The sequence below is a fragment of the Aethalodelphis obliquidens genome, unplaced genomic scaffold (assembly GCF_003676395.1).
Source record: "Aethalodelphis obliquidens isolate GAN/ISIS:26980383/991018 unplaced genomic scaffold, ASM367639v1 scaffold4, whole genome shotgun sequence".
Lineage (NCBI taxonomy): Eukaryota > Metazoa > Chordata > Mammalia > Artiodactyla > Delphinidae > Aethalodelphis > Aethalodelphis obliquidens.
The window spans coordinates 45,206,729-45,227,119 of NW_020837948.1; the positions used below are offsets into that span (position 1 = coordinate 45,206,729).

General features: G+C 35.1%; 1 protein-coding gene across 4 annotated transcripts in view; it reads right to left on the reverse strand.

Moving 5' to 3' along the window:
• Positions 1 to 402: 402 nt before the first annotated feature.
• The window catches only part of POLR3G (RNA polymerase III subunit G), a 41,214-nt gene continuing 21,225 nt past the window's right edge, over positions 403 to 20,391 (reverse strand). For 3 of the 4 annotated variants that reach the window (XM_027100638.1, XM_027100639.1, XM_027100640.1), the window contains 5 exons: positions 19,183 to 19,239; positions 16,512 to 16,562; positions 10,845 to 10,927; positions 6,775 to 6,921; positions 403 to 2,838 (listed from right to left, as the gene is read on the reverse strand). In XM_027100638.1, the coding sequence (XP_026956439.1) occupies positions 2,752 to 2,838; positions 6,775 to 6,921; positions 10,845 to 10,927; positions 16,512 to 16,562; positions 19,183 to 19,239 (425 nt within the window). In that variant the 3' untranslated portion in view covers positions 403 to 2,751. The remainder of the gene's footprint in view (positions 2,839 to 6,774; positions 6,922 to 10,844; positions 10,928 to 16,511; positions 16,563 to 19,182; positions 19,240 to 20,391) is intronic. The other variant, XM_027100641.1, reaches the window with a different exon arrangement.

Consider the following 20,391-nt stretch of genomic DNA (forward strand, 5'->3'; position numbering starts at 1 on the left):
TGTGGTGTAATCCTTGTTTTCTCCATTTTTAAAACTATCTTGATCTTAAAATTGTATTTACAGTTTTTCTTATAAGAAGTTTTTACTAACTTAAGAGCATTTAACCAAATTAAGGAAAGCCACTGATACTGTACAACTGAAGGTAGTGGGGAAGGAAAGGTTAACAAGGTCATCTGAGTTTCTTAGCATTCTCTCAATATCCAAATCTCTTAGTTTGTTATCACAACTTTAATCACCTAGAGTTTTGTTGTTGATGGTGGTTTGTTCAAGAACATTTGATACTGGCATCCCTGCTCAATAAATACACAGTTATTTTACTAGGTAAAATAAGTATTAACAAATTAGTTTTCTCTATCGAATATATTTCAGCAGGGTCAAAGAAAACAATATAAAACAAAAGGATACTATTGTAAGAATTTAATGTGTAAACAATACAGAAAAATAAGCATTAGCGCAACAAAACAGCCTTGCATCTTATATAGAAATTTTAAAGATACTTTACCAACAAGTAGGAGGTTAATCTCTGTATTAAAGCTTGCCTTCTTATAGAATAATTTAGCATTCTCTGAGATTTTAAGCCAGAAAAACAAGATTCATGCTGGTAAAGCAACCTGCAAATACTTTCTGCCTGTTCTCACAATTAGTCTACTTTAAACATAAGATCTTCCAAAGGAGGAAGACGACGCACTTAACAGAGGTGGCTGGGGCCTTCCCAGGAAATCCTTGCCCATAGGAGATGCTTTACCATCTGCAGGACTAAAATGGTGACAACAAATTGAAAGCCAGGGAAAGATTCCTGTATCTTTGGTGTATTTGCCCAATTTAAGTGTTATCTTCAGATGTGTAATAAAGCAAGTAAACAGAACCATAAAGATAAGCTTTCTATAAATTAAATGGTATTTGGCTATAATACTAAGGAGGTGAGAGATTAAGAAACTTCTGTTAATTATCAATCCTAAATGATTACTTGCCCATTACAACTGAAAACTGAGGATTCTACTCTAAGAAGTAGAATTGCTAATACTAGCAATTACTAATCTACTAATTAGTAGATTGCTAATACTTTAGAGTGTTTTATTCATGTTTTCCATTTAGAATCTTTAAAATTATTGATAAGCTCCTTTAAATAAGAAATCACATAGGATCAGCACAATACTGAACTAATAATGGCCCTCACACACATACTGAATTATCTGAGAAATATTACAATTGAAAGTGGTCTTTTTCCTGAGAAAGCCATGTCACAAAATGGCACAAGACAATACACATTTTCTCCAATTTTTCCCACCAGAAAATAAGATGGGAAAATCAGATTATAATATATTTTATGAGGAAAACATGTTTGTTTCTCAAAACTGTTTTCAATCACTTTACCATCTACAATTTTTTAAAGGGTGAGAACTAAATTTAAATTAAGAATGATCATTTCTACAAGGTGAGAGAATGAATACATATGGTAAACTTTGGTTAGAGTTTAAACAATTTTTATAGAAAATTGTTCACAAGTGAAGAAACTAAGGCACAGAAAACTTAAGCTCAATTTCAAGGTTGAGTTTAATAGTAAAGGTAGAAATAGAATCTAGGGCTCTTGATTCTCAGGTTAGAGGGTAATGGGTGGTATCTTCCCAAGAGGGAAAAATTTATTTCTTTTGGTGGGTAATGTTCATAAATCATTTTAAAAATATATGAATTTCCTTGAAAATCTTTGGCATATGTGAGTCATTGGAGGCTGAAGTTTATAGATATCCTCTCCCCCACCCCAATACAAAAAGGCAGGGGAGCTAGTTTTTAAATGAATCAAAAAAGATTAATCTAAATTTCAAAGTGACCTGAGTTTCATTCTGCATTGTTATATAAATCAATTGGAGAGCTCAGTCCTGTGAAACGTAACAGAGGCCACTACACCTCACAGATTACACATACATGCATACTGCAATGAGATTTATATGACTAGAATTTAGTCAACATTTTTATAAAGTACAAAATTAAATCTCAGTCTAATTTTTCATAAGCCAATGACTCAGAGATATCAAACTTGTTACAGTGGGATGATTCATTCATATATTGTATGGTATGAAGTTAGCCTCCAATTCAGGTATTTTTAATATGCATCCCAGGCCTTTGTATTGGTTGAGATGTAAGCTGTGAAATTTACTTAGCTCAGATAGGCATTTTTCCCTGTGCATGTGTTTCCAATCACGAAATTTTTAATCTCATAAAATGTGCACTTGTAAGAGCTCAGGTAGGTTTATGTAGTCATAATATAGTAGCACAGAACATAACATGTAAAAGTAAAAAATAAAATTATTTTCAAGTTTCTTTGTATTTAAAGTGCTCCATGTGCAGTATTAAACCAACTTTCAGATTATTGAAATCCGTTATGATGACTAGTAGTTTTAGAAAAGATCAGCAGTTAAACAAGAAAAAATTATTTAAGTATGAATACATAGATTAAAAGATGCAAAAACTCTTTAGGTACATTCTAATCCAAATAATACCAAAAAAAAAAAAATCCACTTGAATACATTAGAGAGATGACAGAGGTGTTGAGAAGGAATGTCAGAGACTAATTGGTAAGGTAACTAGTATGTAAACTCAAAGTGGTTCTGAATATTTTGGTAACAAGTATCTTTCCAACAAAACAGGAACAAAAATAAAATACTCATTCCTTATCAGAAATAAAATAGAAAACAAGTCTGTTCAAATGTTCAGAAGCTGTATCGTAAAAATATTTTTTGAGAAATTTCATAGCTAATAGGTTGCTTCATCCATGTTGTCATCACTGTCTGCACCAAAATCATCTCCATCTTCAAAGTAGGAATTAATGTAGTCATTTTCCTAAGTGAAATGATATATTCCTCAGTAAACATTAAAAGTATGAGTAGTAACATTGAAGAACATAATGTAGGCTGTCCCTTTAATATAAGTTTATAAAATATCAAAGTTAGGTAATTAGAAAATATGCCAGGCTTAAAAGAAGTCTCTGTTATTTCAATGCTTGAAACACACATTAACTTTCACATATCTAACTGTGCTTTCTTCCTCAAGACCACCATCTCCTACTATTCTCAGGCACCAACCAGCTGAGAGAACATAAACGGATGCCCATTACACCTTAATAGGATTATACATCTCATTCATTATACCTTAGTGGGATGATACATGGTTTAGTTAGTTAAACCACTAAACACTTACTGCAAACAAATGTACAAACACTCAAGAAACGAGGCCAATTTATACTAACATTCATTCGACTACACCAGAACTGAGGTTTCCAGTTACAATGCATAGCTGAGCATAAGCAGAGTGATTTTTGCTTCCTACCAAAAAACAAACAAACGAAAAGACCTCAAGATACTAAATCAAATGCAGAAGATGCCATATTATATTACATCTAGGGCCCCTCAGTTTATTTTTTTTTAATTTTTATTTGTTTTATTTATTTATTTTTGGCTGTGTTGGGTCTTCGTTGCTGCGCACGGGCTTTCTCTAGTTGCCGTGAACGGGGGCTACTCTTTGTTACGGTATGCGGGCTTCTCATTGCAGTGGCTTCTCTTGTTGAGAAGCACGGGCTCTAGGTGCGTAGGCTTCAGTAGTTGTAGCACGCGGGCTCAGCAGTTGTGGCTCACGGGCTCTAGAGCACAGGCTCAGTAGTTGTGGCCACACGGGCTTAGTTGCTCCGCAGCATGTGGGATCTTCCCGGACCAGGACTCGAACCCGTGTCCCCTGCCTTGGCAGGTGGATTCTCAACCACTGTGCCACCAGGGAAGCCCCTCAGTTCCTTTATAAATTAAGAGGGATTAAGCCCCTGGGAACATTCCAATTCTTATGGCTGAGTAAGACTACTATCTGTGTAAATGACTCAAGATATTTCTGCTTTCTATCAAAAATTTAAAAATCCATTTTGGATATAGATTAAAAGAAATTTAAGAGCGTTATTAAACAACTGCAGTGTATGGACTGCAGCTGGATTCCAACTGGAATAAGCAAAAATTTTTTTTCCAATCAAAACTATTTGAACACTGGTTTAATAATTGATGATATTAAAGAGTTACATTTTATTGTGTTAGGTATGATAATGATATTGTGATGTTGTTAAAGAGCCCTTATTTTTTATTTTTTTATTTTTGTGGTACGCGGGCCTCTCACTGTTGTGGCCTCTCCCGTTGCCGAGCACAGGCTCCGGACGCGCAGGCTCAGCGGCCATGGCTCATGGGCCCAGCCGCTCTGCGGCATGTGGGATCTTCTTGGACCGGGGCATGAACCCGTGTCCCCTGCATCGGCAGGCGGACTCTCAACCACTGTGCCACCAGGGAAGCCCGAGCCCTTATTTTTGAGTACATACTGAAATATTTATGGATGAAATGATATAATGCCTGGGATTTGCTTTAAAGTAATCCAAGGCAGCTGCAGGCTTGAAGTGGGGAGGAAAGGAGCAGACTGGGTGGATGAAAGAGTGGCTGAAAGGCTGGCTATGAATTGATCATTGTTAAAGCTAGGTGATGAGTCTGTAGGTGTTTATATTACTAGTCACTAGTTTTTGTAAATGATTGAAATTTGCCATAAAAAAATTAATTTCCAGGATACACAGTTTTGAGGGCATTAGCCCAACTGTGGCCTCCTTTGCCTAGCAAAGCAATAAAGCTATTCTCTTCTACTTCACCCCCCCCCCCCAATTAATCTCCACATCTCTACTATCTACAGCAGAAATTATGATAGAGTAAGAAAGTCTCCTGGATATCACCTTTTTTAGTATCTGCATGGATTTTATATATAGATTTATATAAATAATATAAGAAAGGTAACTTGTATTATTCAGATATGTATTTCATTACTTTGCCCTCCCTAAACACTTTAATTTTCCGTATCCAGCTAAGACCCTAGGAAGTTGGCCTGGTTTCTCTGGTGCCAAGAAATCCAACAGTCTGGAAACCTGGCTGAATCCGGAGTCCATGTACCAGGGACGAGTGGCATGGTTGAGAGTTCAAGTGAGTCCATCTTGTAAGTGAGATCTTGGCAAGGACACTTGTGTGAAAATATAAGCTAGCCAATTTGTACATAAGTGGAAATAAATAAGGAGGGGATACTGTATTTCAAATTGAGCATATGCCACTTGTGTTTAGACATGAGCACCTCCAAGTATGTTCAATGATGCGCATTAGGTAATTTTGTGAGATTAGTAATCTTGATACAAAGATTGGTACAAAGTGAGAACTTGTTGAAATTGATGGCTTAAATGGTTCTTGGCTTCATTTGGGCCCCTGCTTTTTTCTTTAATTGTAACACTCAAAAGACTGCAGAAAGAAAAAAGTCTATATTTTCTCAATTTTATATGTAGGTGTTACATAGATAATTCGCTCCACTTTACTCTTCAAAACAAAATGCTCTTTAAATCCTCAATATACATCAGGTGAGTTAATTAGCAGTAATTTTTCATTAATCAGTTAATTGCTAGAAAGAGCAAAGAGTAACTTTAAATCTGGAAAGGCTTTGAGCTTGCTTATACCCAGACTCACCCAGCCTCACACTCAGAATATATATCCTTTCTTTATTAAAGTAGAAAGTTGGTTGGTTTTTTAAAAATGAAATATAGTTATATAAACCCACTGGTGGTGTTTTGGACTCTGTTAAAGACCCAATACAGAATTCTGAAATTACTAGAATCCTAATGTTTGCTGTTCTTGTTAGGACAGATCTAAATTTCAACACAGGTCAACTCAAGTAGACTTTATAAACAGAGCATTTCAAAAGCCAAAGAATATTCAGGAAAATTCTGAAAAAGAAGGGTAACATGCTCTAAAAATATTAACAAATAATCAGAAGCTTCTATTAATTGGAACATCTTAGTGATAGTTCAGAAATAGATCAATGGAACAGAGCCCAGAAATACATCTAAGTAGGTGAAGGAATCTAATAGCTGATAAAAGAGAATTTCAAATCCATGCAGAAAGAAAATTTAGTAGTGAGGTAGGCAACTGGCTAACCACTTGGAAACAGATAAAAATGCTTCTGTACCCCCTCACTGCACACCAATATAAATTTTATAGGAATCCAAAATTTAATGTAAAGTACTTGTAGCATATAATAAAGATTTCTCAGGTGGAGCAATTCAGGTGAAAAAAAAAGATTCAGAGTGTGGTGTGAGAAGCTGAAATGGAGTGAAGACAATGGTCACTTGCAATGCAGAAGAAACTCTCAGCCTAGGGTTAATGCATGAGACATTTACAAAGTCCCAAAGAGGCCGTGACCAACAAACTTACCCTGCTTGACTGACTCCAGCTTATTTTGAAATGCACCATGTTTCTGAAAGTTGGAAATCCCAAATCTAAAACACTGAGTTCTGACTGAGATACTTGAGGTTGGATTATGAATGTTCTCTGATAGTGTCCACATGCACTTTGGGATTTAAAACCTGATGGTATTGCAGAGTACCCCCTCAAACCTATGTGACTAAACCCTTAATTACTTTATTGCTGACTTAAAGTTGTATGTATATAGATCTTAAACTAATCTGATCAATTTCCTTAACTTGTGGACTTCCACTTTCAAATTTGCCTATCAAGTTACTTTTACCTCCTACATTCCATTTGGTATCACTATAATTTCAATGCTATAATAATTCTCCTGGTACCAAGAACTTGATGCCAGTGATAATAATATACCCCTGGTTCCCATCAACTTGGTTTTGGTTTGTTGGTTTACTTTAATTATATACCATATTAGCTCATCCTTAAGCTTAGTTAGCTTTGTTACTCTCCCAGAATAGACCATTACCTCTTCTTGCTCTTCTTCGTCATATTCCTCTTGTTCTGCAGCATTGTCATCCTCCTCCTCATCACCTTCTTTACTTTTCTCTTTGCTTCCTTCTTTCTCTTCATTTTCTTCATCTGATTTTTCACCATCACCTCTCTTTTCCAATTCCTGGTATAAATGAGCTTCATTAATTTAAATGGAAACCACTAGACTCTGACTTGCCTGCTCAACCTCAAGAGAACAGCTACCTATCACCCTAATTCTAACCCTCCCTTACCGACGCCTCCAGGCCACCACCTAGGACACCGTGAGTTAACTCAAGAAAGATGGGACTAAATGGCCTGTCATTACACTGGTATTTTCTCTGAGTTTGCTACTTCATAACTGGGTCTTGAGTCATGCTGTGAAATCAGCTCTGCTGCCCAATGCTTTATTTTTATGATTCCTATCCTACCTCCTTCTAAAATATTGAGTTGATTCTGTTTATGGAGAAGCACTTTCAGAATGTTATTTTGTTTTCCTTCAAACATGAAAGGAGAAAAGAGAATGGAATGGTAACATTTCAAAATGTCTATGTTTTAGTTTCTAAGTGAAACTGTTTAAAATAATATCAAGTCATCCTATTTGCAGATTATCCATGTTCTTATCTCTATTCTCCCTCATTATTTACTTCCCATTTCCAAGGATTTTTGTTTCTTAATGTATCTGGCAGGTACATTAAGAAAAGAGAGATTAAAACTCAAATCTCAGTAAATATTAGCAATTATTAGCAACTCTAAGAATGCAGGCAAAGAAGAGATGCAGAGTTAGAGAAACTTTGATTACCTGATGGCTCCACTTATCCACCTTGTCAAAACCACTGCCACCTTCTCATAAGACAGAGATTTAACTTTAAGATTACATCTTTATATTTCTATTGTGACTACCAATAATTTTTTCCATTTGATAAAAAGTGACCTGTTTTTATTACTGTTACTATCCATTTGCTAAATTGTTCTAGGCTTAATTTGCACAAGCGATAGAATTTCACCAGTTTTCTAGGAGGTGGGGGACAGCAATAATTTCATATATTAATACTCATAATTAATGCATAAGATCACTTTAACTAAAACACTATTATTCTTAATCAGTAATCAGAACACTAATTCATAAATCTGTAAATACTCTACCCTATTATAAGATATTTGCTCTGTAGATTACATACAGAGAGAAAACATGTTTTGTATTTGGTGTGACTACAACTTAACTATTCCATTTGGTTCTTAAATATTTTTTTTAATCCCTTTAATTACATTCAAATTTGAATTTAAGAAAACCAAAGGCAATGAAAGACTACATCAGATAGTCTCAATTTTTAATCAAAATTCAAACTCTACCCTTCCTGTCACCTTACCCCACTTAGGTAGAACAAATAAGACCAAGGTAATAGACATAAGATGATTTATCTTCATACTGACCCATGTTACCTTATATGAGTTATTACTACAATATAATGTGTGCAATTTTTACCAATTGGCAATCCCTTTGGAAAACTGCATGTAAACAAAATAGTATTTACAGATTTTTTAAGTGTTTATAAAAACACATACATATAATGATGACATATTAATGTTAATTAAGATATGAAATTTTTTTCTTTTCTATTTTAATCAAACCCTAGTAAAAAGGCCTACAACCCACAAGATTGTATAGTTAAAAGGGAACTGTAGTGCTATACTTATTTAATTCTGTGCAAGGTATACGCTACATCTGAAAAAATCATGCTATTAGCTATTAGTTAATAATTAGCAACAGAATTATTTAAACCAGTTATGTAAAAATATTTTTAAATATAGAATTCACTCAGTGCTATGTAGGGACTAGGAGGTCTTGATTTCCACTACTGCCACCTCAATTATCTTTAAATAAATAACTTCAACTTTATTTCTACTACATAGACCTAAATCAAACCAATAAAATACCTAAATCAGTTAACAAATATCAGATTTATGAAATTTAGAAAAAAGATCTCATACACACTGTCTCATCACTTTATTCCTTTTGTGTTAAGATATTAGTTTTAATTCATCTACTTAGTAGTCTCCATTTTCTCTTCTGTGAGATATAACTATTTACCCCTACTACTTTATGGATTTATTTAAAGAACAATGTGAATAACACAATGTGAAAACACTTTGAAAACAGTTGAATTATGAACAGTTAACAGTTCTTCTAGCTTAAATACCATAGACCACTCACAGAGCCACCTGTATGTCATACAGAAATAAGCTCAAATATTAGTTTACTGCTGTCTGATTATTCACACAATAACCATGAGATTTGACTGGATGTCATCCCCTCTCCATCACAGAAGTTCCATTAAAGAAAACTTGCAACTACTTTTGCTGAAGAAATGAACAATAATGGAGTCATCTGGAAGCTAACTTTGCTCTATTAAATAAAGCTTCTAACTCATTGGGATTTCTAGATTTAAAATTCCAGTTTTAACGAAGTGTGTAATGAAAAAAGGTGTTTAAATGTAGGGAATAAGGAAATACAACTTGTTCTGAGGAGAAACCACATCCAGAGGTCCAGATCTATCTTCCTTATAGCCCATGTCATCTTAGCAACTTCTTTCCAGGAAGTTTTAAGAACAGTCAGAATCTGTGTTCAATCAATACAAGATGGCTAGTTCTGCAACTCCATCCATCATTCCACCACAGTAAAACCTGACAGTTATTGCTATTCCTTCAACAATCCTCCTGGCTTGATTTTCAGACCTGTTATCTTCAGCTCAAGTACTGGTCAAAAGTAAAATTTAAAAAGATGAGTTTCTGTTACCAGATAGCTATGCCAACTTGGCCAGGCAAGTAAAAGTTTTAAAGGCTTGACGTCCTCATCGGTAAGTAAGGAATAATAATACCCATCTCTCTTTGTTGTTATGAAGCCTTAAGCGCATAATGGATGTAAATAGCTCATCAAAGAGCCTGCTATTTAAAAAGTTCTTAAAAAGCACTAGCTGCTATCATTATCATCATCATCATTATCATTACCATCACCATCACCATCAATGCAAGGTAATTCACGCATTGATAGTGGGAATAAAGGGAATAAACTGGTATAACCTCATTGGAGAATGATCTGCCAATATTTATCCATATTTTCCATATTATACAGTACACATAACAGCTGACCTAACAAGTCTACTTCTAGAAATCTATCCTAAACATGTGAAATCGCATACTTAACATGGATTCACTGCAGCATTGTTTATAATGGTGAAACACTAGATGAAACATAATGTCCATCAATAGATTACTGATTAAATAAATTATGGTTCATTCTTATAGTGTAGCCAAAAAAAAAAAAAAGAAGAAAAAGAAAAGAATGAGGGAACTCTTTCACAGACTGACATGGAAACATTGCCAAGATATTTTAAGTGATAAGGTGAAGAGGCAAAACAGTGCAATATGCTGCTTTTTTGTCATTAAAAAGAAAAAAAATCTGTATTTTCTATGCATAAAATGTTTCTGGAAGGATATATAAGAAACTGGTAACACTGGCCATCTAAAATAGAGGAATTGAATGGATGGCTAGGGACAGGGATGGGAGGGCATATTTTTAGTTTATTCATCTTTTTAATTTTACATCTTTTTTTTGAAATATTAAAAAATAAAGATATAAAAATTAGTGCCATAAGATAGGATTTTCCCTCAATAGAATCTTCTACACTTAAACATAAAGCAGAAGAAAAGCATTAAAAATACACATATACCAATAAGAGGAAAAAATGAGAGATTTTTAAAGATATACATTCATGTTTCTTTCCCATGCATAATCCAAATGCAAGGGGAAAAGAGGAATAGAGTGGGAAAGGAGTCAGGTGACAAAAGGTGAGGCAAGCTGACAGGTGAGTCGTAGAGAGGACAGAATGGAGTCCCCATATCTCCCAGCCAACAATGTTCAAATCTTGCTAGTTACCCTGTATGCTGGGCTTGGCTCTGCCAAGTGTACACGTTATTTAAAAGAGAGAGAAGGTGTTAAGGTGGAAGAAGACAAAAAGAGGTATGACATTTTTTCAGTTTGTTCTTATAATAAGAAGAAAACCTTACCTCAATTTTCTTCAATACATCTGCAGTATTAGTGAGTGAAGTGCCTTTGCCTGTATCTTTTGCCTTTTTGGATTTGGGGCCTGCTGAAGTAAAACCACTGTTAACACATTTTTCTATAACAGCAATTGTATATTAAATGTCTTCGCCTTTTAATATGCCATCTAGCATGCTGGTATGCCATACCAGGCACACATAATTTGCAGGATGAATTAATTTTCCTAAAGAATGAACAAAATAAATCAGCACACATCACCCATTTTCCATGGTGAGGAGTAAACGATAATCACTTAATAGGATATTTTCTAAGACTGCAACCAGATATCTCTACTGAAAATTTGAATTGGCATTTACTGTCCTCAGGGCCAAAACTGCGACAATGTTCCCTCAGGTAGAAGCACTAGAGGGCCAGTGAAAGGCTCCCACAAATGTATCATCTGCACTGGCTTCCTGTTCACTGATCAGGAAATTTTAAATAGGGCAATCGTACCAGGTTTGGGAAAATAAAAAACAAACTTCCAGTTATAAAATATATAATCACGAGGATGTAATGTACAGTGCAGGGAATAGGTCAATAATATTGTAATAACTTTATATGGTGATCGGTGGTAACTAGACTCATAGTAGTGATCATTTCATGATGTATAAAAGTTGTCACAATACTATGTTGTACATCTGAAATTAATATAATATGTAAGTCAACTATACTTCAATTAAAAAACATACAAGTGTAGAATAAATATGTATTTGCCAGTGGTTAAAGAGATGAGAAAGAGGTTATATTCAGGGCAGCATAGCATTATCTTTGTAATGAAGATTAAAATAGTTAAATGGAACACACCCGTCATATGAATCTGAAAACTCAAAGCAATATAAATAAAATGTTTTAATAGCTTTGGGATACAAAATTTTTTAAGCTGTATCAAAAATATTGCATTTTGAGGCTAATGTGAAACTGCAGGGTATTAAGAATTGTTTCACATATAGATCCTGCTAGTCAGTTACCAAAATACTATGATATGTTACAAAATTGTCCCATGGTGATCAAAAAGTATTACCATTCTTTCCCAAAATCAAACTAAATACCTAGAAATTACTTGGTAACAGAGGAAAATATGGCTCAGAAAGATGTAATTTTGTTAAAGATTAACATTTAACCTATAGAAGAAGAAATTTTTAGATTGTGGTGCATGACCCATAACTGATGGAATTTACAATTTATTATGTGATACCAAATTGCCCCTTGGGGAGTCACTGAGTTCAGACCTCCCAAACATACATATTAGTGAGGTTTTGCTCAAACAAAAGTTATAAAAAAAATAGTTAGATTTAATGATGGGTAACTATCTCTGTTCCCCTTGAGAGCAAAGACTGTTTAATCTGAATTGTAGCACATAAAATATCATATACGAACAAGCTCTCAATATATAATATTGATGCCAGAAAACACTAGCTAAGAATGTAACTTACATCAAGAAGTCTTTTTCTCTAAGGAGTTTTTATCAAATTATTTAAATTTCACACACATAAATCTGTTAAATGGATATTATAGAACATGGTCAGGTAAATAAACTTATAAAAATTATTAATCTCTTAGCCAAGAAAGTCAGTTGCATATTCAAGTCTACTCAGCAATTCTGGCTATATATTATTTATAATTGAGAAAGAAGTGTCAAATTATGAAAAGTTGTTAAAAGACTGTTTCAACCCCAAAACATTTACATGAATTTTTTTTTCATCTTTGGCCAAATACATGCATATATTTGAATTTTTTTGTTTCTTTCAACACCTGCCAATAGCTGGTTCTTCAAGAAACAAACTTTTTCAGTCTTTGGCTCTTTTGGTATTGGCTACTTTCATGTAAATCAGGGGAGGCCATTTTAACAAAAGAGAGAGTATAAGCTTACCAGGAACATAACACAAAAATTATACAATATGAAATAAAAATATTAAGAAGAATGGAAAAAGAAAGTTTTGTTGTTTTCGTTGTCAACAAATGAAAATCCTGATGCACTGGAAGCTTTTACAAATCATCAATGTATATATGTGATTCTAGGGATGAGCAGCTGGTGGGATGTATTTGAACATTAATTCCTCCAAATCAGATATATTCTTTTCAGCTCTTTAAAGTCTGCTAAAAATTTGTGATCCACTAGGACATGACCAGTATCATTCAAGCAAATGTTATTTTATTGTGAAAATAATATATTTGTCTAAGAAAAGCCAAGGGTATAAAGGACAGCAGGTAAACTATCATATCTCAGTATATAATAATTCTGTTCTCAATCAAGCTAAATATTCTTATATGTTATAGCTTTGAAATAAAACAAAATAAAAATACTTCCATTTAAAATATATATGTCAAAATTCACCAAATTGTATGTTTCGAATATGTGCATTTTATTATATGTCAACTATATCTCAATAAAGCTGTTAAAAAGGGGAGGGGGATCTCTTTCAAAAGACAGAAGTCGAAGGAGTACTTCCTAACTCATTCTATGAGGTCAGAATTACCCTAATACCAAAATCAGACACATATTATGAGAAATCAAACTAAAGATCACTATCTCTCATGAATAAAGATACAAAACTCCTCAACAAAATATTCTCAAATCCAATCCAACAACGTATAGAAGGAATTATACACCACAGTCAAGGGGGATTTACCCCAGGGATATAAGGCTGGTCCAAAATCAATTAATGTAATCCATCACATTAACAAGCTAAAGAAGAAAAATCACATGATCATACCAATAGATGCAGAAAAAGCATATGACAAAATCAAACAGCCATTCATGATAAAAACTCTTAGTAAGTTAGGAGCAGAGGGGAAATTCTTCAACTTGATACAGAATATCTACAAAAACACCCTATAGTTACATCATACTTAGTGGTGAAAAACTTGATATCATTAATAATAAAAATCTGACACTCTGCCACTAAGATCAGGAACAAGGCAAGAAAGTTCCCTCTCATCACTGCTTTTCAACATTTCACTGGAAGTCCTAGCTAATACAATAAGATAAGAAAAGGATGCAAAAGGTATGTAGATTGGGAAGGAAAAAATAAAACTTCCTTTGTTCACAGACGACATGTAGAAAATCTGAATGAACTGGCTAAAAAACTCCTGGAACTAATAAGCAATTATAGCAGGGTTATAGGATACAGGTTAATACAAAAAATCAATAGATTTCTTATATATGAACAATTGACAAGTAGAATTTGAAATTAAAAACATAGTACTATTTACATTAGTACCCACCAAAATGAAATACTTAGGTAAAAATCTAACAAAATGATCTATATGAGGAACACTACAAAACTCTGATTAATGAAATCAGAGAACTAAATAAATGGAGAGATATTCCATATTCATGGATAGGAAGAGCTAATATCTTCAAGGTATCATTTCTTCCCAACTTCATCTATAAATTCAACGCAATCTCAATCAAAATCCTAGTAAATTATTTTGCAGAAATCGACAAACTGACTCTACTGTATGTATGGAGAGGCAAAAGACCCAGAATAGCCAACACAACACTGAAGAAAAATAACAAAGTTAGAGGACTGGCACTACCTGACTTTAAAACATACTATAAAGCTATCGTAATCAAGACAGTGGTATAGGTGAAAGAATAAATACATAGGCCAACGAAACCAAATAGAGAGCCCAGAAAGAGACCCACATAAATACAGAAAAAGGCAACTGGACTTCCACATGCAAAAAAATGAATTTACACAGACTTTACACCCTTCACAAAAATTAACTCAAAATGGATCACAGACTTAAATGTAAAACACAAAACTATAAAACTCCTAAAAGATAACATAGGAGAAAATTTAGATGACCTTGAGCTTGGTGATGACTTCTGAGAGGAAAAACCAAAGGCAGGATCCATGAAAAAAGGAACTGATAAGCTGGACTACATTAAAATTAAAAACTGCTGTATGAAAGACACTGTCAAGGAATAAGAAGACAAGCTACAGACTGGGAGAAAATGTTTTCAAAAGACGTATTTGAAAAAGGACTGTGTGGTCTCAGCCCCTGGTTCCTGGCACAGAACTCCTAAAACCCTTATAACTTCCTAAGTGACAATAGTGTGTTTTTTTGTTGTTGTTCTAATATGTGTCTAAATCCCTTGGAATTTACTGGGTGATAGGAGTGTCTTTTGTTCTAAGGAGGTGACACTTGGTGGGCTGCTGGGCAGCTTCAGGATGAGGTGGGTTATCATAAACATCAAGCCATGATTAGAAGCGTGGAACTTTCAGCCTCATCTCCCATCCCTTGGAAAAGAGGAGAGGGGCTGGAGATTGAGTTAATGACTGATCATGCCCATGTGATGAAGCCTCCATAAAAATCCCCAAAGTATGTGGTTCCAAGAGTTTCTGGCTTGGTGAACATATCCATGTACTAGAAGATGGCACATCCCAATTCCACAGAGACAGAAGTTCCTGCGCTGGCGACCTTCCAGACTTTATCTTATGTATCTTTTCACCTGACTGTTCATCTGTATCCTTTATCATAATCTTTATTATATAGTAAACTGGTAAACGTACGTAAACGTTTCCCTAAGTTCTGTGAGCTGTTCTAGCAAATCAAATCCAAGGTTGGGGGTGGAGGGCATGGGAACCTCTGATTTGTAGCCAACTCAGACAAAAGTCGTGGGTAACCTGAAGACACACTATACTTGTGATTGACATCTGTAGTGGGGAGTAGTCTCCTGGGACGGAGCCCTTAATCTGTGGGGTCTGTGCTAACTCCAGTTAGTGTCAGAACGGAATTAAATTGTAGGAGACACAGCTGGTGTTACAGAGAATGGCTTGATGTGCAGGAAAAAAACTCCATACATCTGGTGTCAGAATTGCTGTGAATGTGGTAGTGGTGTGACAGGAAAGGACAAACACCCAGCAAGAGTGTTTTTCCTACAGACTATCATCCAAAATATACAAAGAACTCCTAAAACTCAACAATAAAAACACATTAAAAAACCCAATTTCTCCAATGTCTCTCCCACAACCTCATCTTAGCAAGCTAGTACTCATCCTTCAATCTGGAGTTCAATTGTACCTCCTCAAAGAACCCTTCCCTGGCCTCCCAGTGAAGACAGTGTGTTACGTTTAATGTCTTTACTCCAACTGACTGTGAGCTCTGTGAGGGCGAGGATTACTCCTACTTTGCTCACTGTTTTATCCCTCTTAGCACAGTGTCTGGCAATAGTAGATGCTCAACAACTTTGTATTCAGTGGAATTATGAAAGAATAACACAACAGAAGGTTTCACTGTGATATTTTATGTACATCATAAAGTTCTATTCGACAGTTCCCAAACGTTACCAGTTCCAAATGTTTTAGTTAAAAACTTAAAATATAGCCAGTATAATCATTTTAAAACTTTCAAATATGCAAATGAGAATATCTACATAATTGAAAAGTCTTTCCTAGCATATCAAAATTCCATAATTAAAGGAAAAACAATTAAAAAAACAAAGAAAACAAAACAAAAAATCAACAGCAAAAGGCTCCAACAAAATAATCATAATGTCAAAAATATTTTAAGAAAAAGCATTCAGAACATTGAGTGTAACATTAGATTGACAGTTCCATATTAAATGGAAGTTAAGCAATAACCTTTTCCCACCTGGATTATTATTATTATATTAGTTAATGTACCTTTTTTGCATTTTTTTCTTGGCATCAACTCTCTAGGGAGTCTTCTCCAATCTGTGTGTACAAAAGGAGAAATATAAAAATGACAGTTTCCTCTAGGAATTACTGGCACTAGCTATAACTATTTAAAGAACATGATAGTTGCTCATGCAAAGGAAATAAAGTTTCTTAATATCTGACTATACATATTTAGCTGGGATCAAATTATAACAGTGATATATTTTCTCCTATGAAGAAAAAAAGTTTATTAAAATAGCTTTGAAACAGTGTTATAAAATTTCTACAACATTCTTTTAACAGCTATACAGTATTTATATAATTAATTTCAAACACAAATTTTCATAACAAAAAATATAGAAAAATATTTATGGGCATGAAAAGTTATTCATGATATACTGGTAAATTAAAAAAGCTTCTAAAACAATACATACAGAATTCCATTTAAAAAATAAACCTACCATATAAATATTTTTATATATATTTGTGCAGAGAAAGCTCTAGGTTGGGGACAAAATATTACAGTAATTCCTTGAGAATGTTAGGATTACAGCTGTTTTTCTTAACTGTTATTTATTTAACTACTCTGTATTTTGTAAGTTTTCTGTAGTTGATATGTATTTTTTTTTAATTTATTTATTTAACTTATTTATTTTTGGCTGCATTGGGTCTTCATTACTGCGCGCCGGCTCTCTCTAGTTGTGGTGAGTGGGGGCTACTCTTCGTTGCGGTGTGTAGGTTTCTCATTGTGGCGGCTTCCCTTGTTTCGGAGCATGGGCTCTAGGCTTGTGGGCTCAGTAGTTGTGGCTCGTGGGCTCTAGAGCGCAGGCTCAGTAGTTGTGGCGCACGGGCTTAGTTGCTCCGCGCCATATGGGCTCCTCCCACACCAGGGCTCAAACCCGTGTCCCCTGCATTGGCAGGCGGATTCTTAACCACTGCGCCACCAGGGAAGCCCTGTAGTTGATATGTATTTCTTTCTTTTTTTTTTTTTTTTTGTGGTACGCAGGCCTCTCACTGTTGTGGCCTCTCCCGTTGCGGAGCACAGGCTCCGATGTGCAAGCTCAGCAGCCACAGCCCACGTGCCCAGCCACTCCACGGCATGTGGGATCCTCCCGGACTGGGGCACGAACCCGTGTCCATTGCATCGGCAGGCGGATTCTCAACCACTGCGCCACCAAGGAAGCCCTGATATGTATTTCTTATGTAATAAAATTTTTTTTCAAAAGTTAAAATATGTGATCACAATCCTAATACATGCAAAACTAAATAAACAATTCTAATAATTATAGGAAAATTTTAAAATTAAAAATACAAATAGCTATGGAAAAGTAAATTCCCTCCAATTAATAATTTTGCCTGCATTAATTAAACAATTCCTTTAATTTGTCACTTCCTTTTCATTTTTAAGCTTAATCAGAAAAATGATGCAACATGAAAATAGATAAAAATGCTGCCTGCTAGGGCTTCCCTGGTGGCGCAGTGGTTGAGAGTCTGCCTGCTGATGCAGGGGACACGGGTTCGTGCCCCAGTCCGGGAAGATCCCACATGCAGCAGAGCAACTGGGCCCGTGAGCCATGGCTGCTGAGCCTGCGCGTCTGGAACCTATGCTCCACAATGGGAGAGGCCACAGCAGTGAGAGGCCCACGTACTGCAAAAAAAAAAAAAAAAAAAATGCTGCCTGCTAATAAAAGAAAAACTCAGTGTCTTTTGCAGAAAACATTTATATCTCAAGTTATTTTAGCCGAACTAATAAATTTTGCTTTAAATATGTTTCTTTTTATAAACAATACACAGGTGATCATAAGAAAGTATTTAAAGAGAATCATTTAGAGATGAATGTTTATGAAGTAGAAGAAATGAGAGACCTAAGACAGTGTTTTCAGAGGGACACAACCTTATCAATAATTGGCACTGAAAAGAAAGAGCACTGTAAGTCAGGAAAACAATAATGCTGTAAATGCAACTTATGCATTTACATACAGGCAGTTTCTATAACACACCAAGGACAGAGATGTCAAAGGAAAGTGAGTTAAAATGAGGAGACCTGGGTTTTAGAAGTATGGTCCATGTCGTCCTGACAGGTCTCTTCATTTCTATGGCAACTGTTAATTTTCTATAAAATGAATGAACTGGATGAGTTCTCTGCAGCCCCCTTTCACCTTGTCTCTATCCAAGGCAATTTTGTGAATGTTGAAAAAAAAAACCCTTAGGTATGGTTCTGTTAAAAAGGCATCTTAACAATCAAAAAGAGTCTATGCCTGCTGGAAAGAAAGGAAGATACACAAACTTGGCTTAAAATATTCAAAAAGCTAGACTTGATTTCTCCTCAGAAGCTATAAAATCACGCAGGTGCACAGCAGTGAGGACTACTGGTATTAGAGACTAAAACTGTGATTGTGGCAAAAGGAAATGGAAAACCCAATGGTTCTGGTGAGCCCCAGTTTATAAAAAAAAAACAAAGTATCCTAAGAATTTCCAAAAGAAACACTTCAACCCTTCTGTGTTACAATATAAAAATCTTTTCATCTTAGTTTTCAAAAGATATATGTTGCTAATTAATTATAGGAAAAGAGCCAGACTATTTTCCTATGGTGAAAATACAAAATTTGTCCTAAAAAGTATGGGGTAGGGAGATAGCCTTTAAAGATTATTTTAACATTTTCAGTTTTACAATTACCTGGTATCCACTCTTCTTTGTACACCTTCATATATCTTTTACTATATCTTTCAATATCTAGAAAAAAGATAGAAAAAACAAATTTTAAAATAATTGAAAACACCAGGTAACATCTTTTATTTCACATACAGGGAGTTTCTTACATTTCTCCACAATGTGTCCCTGGACACATACTGAACAGTTCAATGAGTATTACATGTTTAGGGAAGTGGCAAGAAGCACCTGGGTATGAATGACTGGGGGTGAGCAGAGACCTAAACCCTAATTATGGTTCTTAGAATCAGACAATCTGACTCATCTCTAAGAAAATTCACAAAAGCCCAAATGCAAGTCAGGAAGCCACTTACACATAAGGGCAGGGGGTCTACTTGGCATCTTCTATTTTCTTCTTGTGACACTAGCCTCCAGCTCCCAATCTCTAAACCTTGTATAACTGGAAGGTATTAGTATCTAAGTGAGGATGGAGGGCCGTTTGCTTACCTCCAGTAAGGTAAGAAAATGCTTAATACACACATTTACTTAGGCTTCTCAGTGAGCTACTTTTCACAATCCATTGGGGAAGAGAATGAGGAAAAGGATAGGAGTAGGCAAGGCTGGACTTGATGGGGCATGAATGAGCAAGCTGCAAGCCTTCCATGTCACTGCTGAGAACTCTGCAGGGACCTTACAAGCTCACCAAAAATGGGACTGTGGCTGTGGCTCTTGTTCTGCTTTGCCAACTTTGCCACAAGAAATTCCCTCGATGAGGGCTCAAACCCTTTCCCAACAGCACAAGTTAGCAAGTGACACCATTATACAATAGCTTGAAACCATGGTTCATCATAAAAACTGGTTTAGGAGGATAGTCATGAAAAGCAGACGGTAATATAAAAGATGAAAATATAAAAATCAAGACCCAAGTAGACACTGATTTTTCTTCCATGTTAAAAAAAATCCTTCCACAGATTCACAGATACAGGGAACAAACTAGTGGTTATGAGTGGGGAGAAGGAGGTGGGTAGGGGCAATACAGCGGTAGGGGATTAAGAGGTACAAACTATTAGGTATAAAATAAGCTACAGGGATATATTGTACAACACAGGGAATATAGTAAATATTTTATAATAACTATAAATGAAGTGTAACCTTTAAAAATTGTGAATCACTATATTGTACACCTGTAACATATAATATTGTACACCAAATAATACACCAAATAATACACCAAAT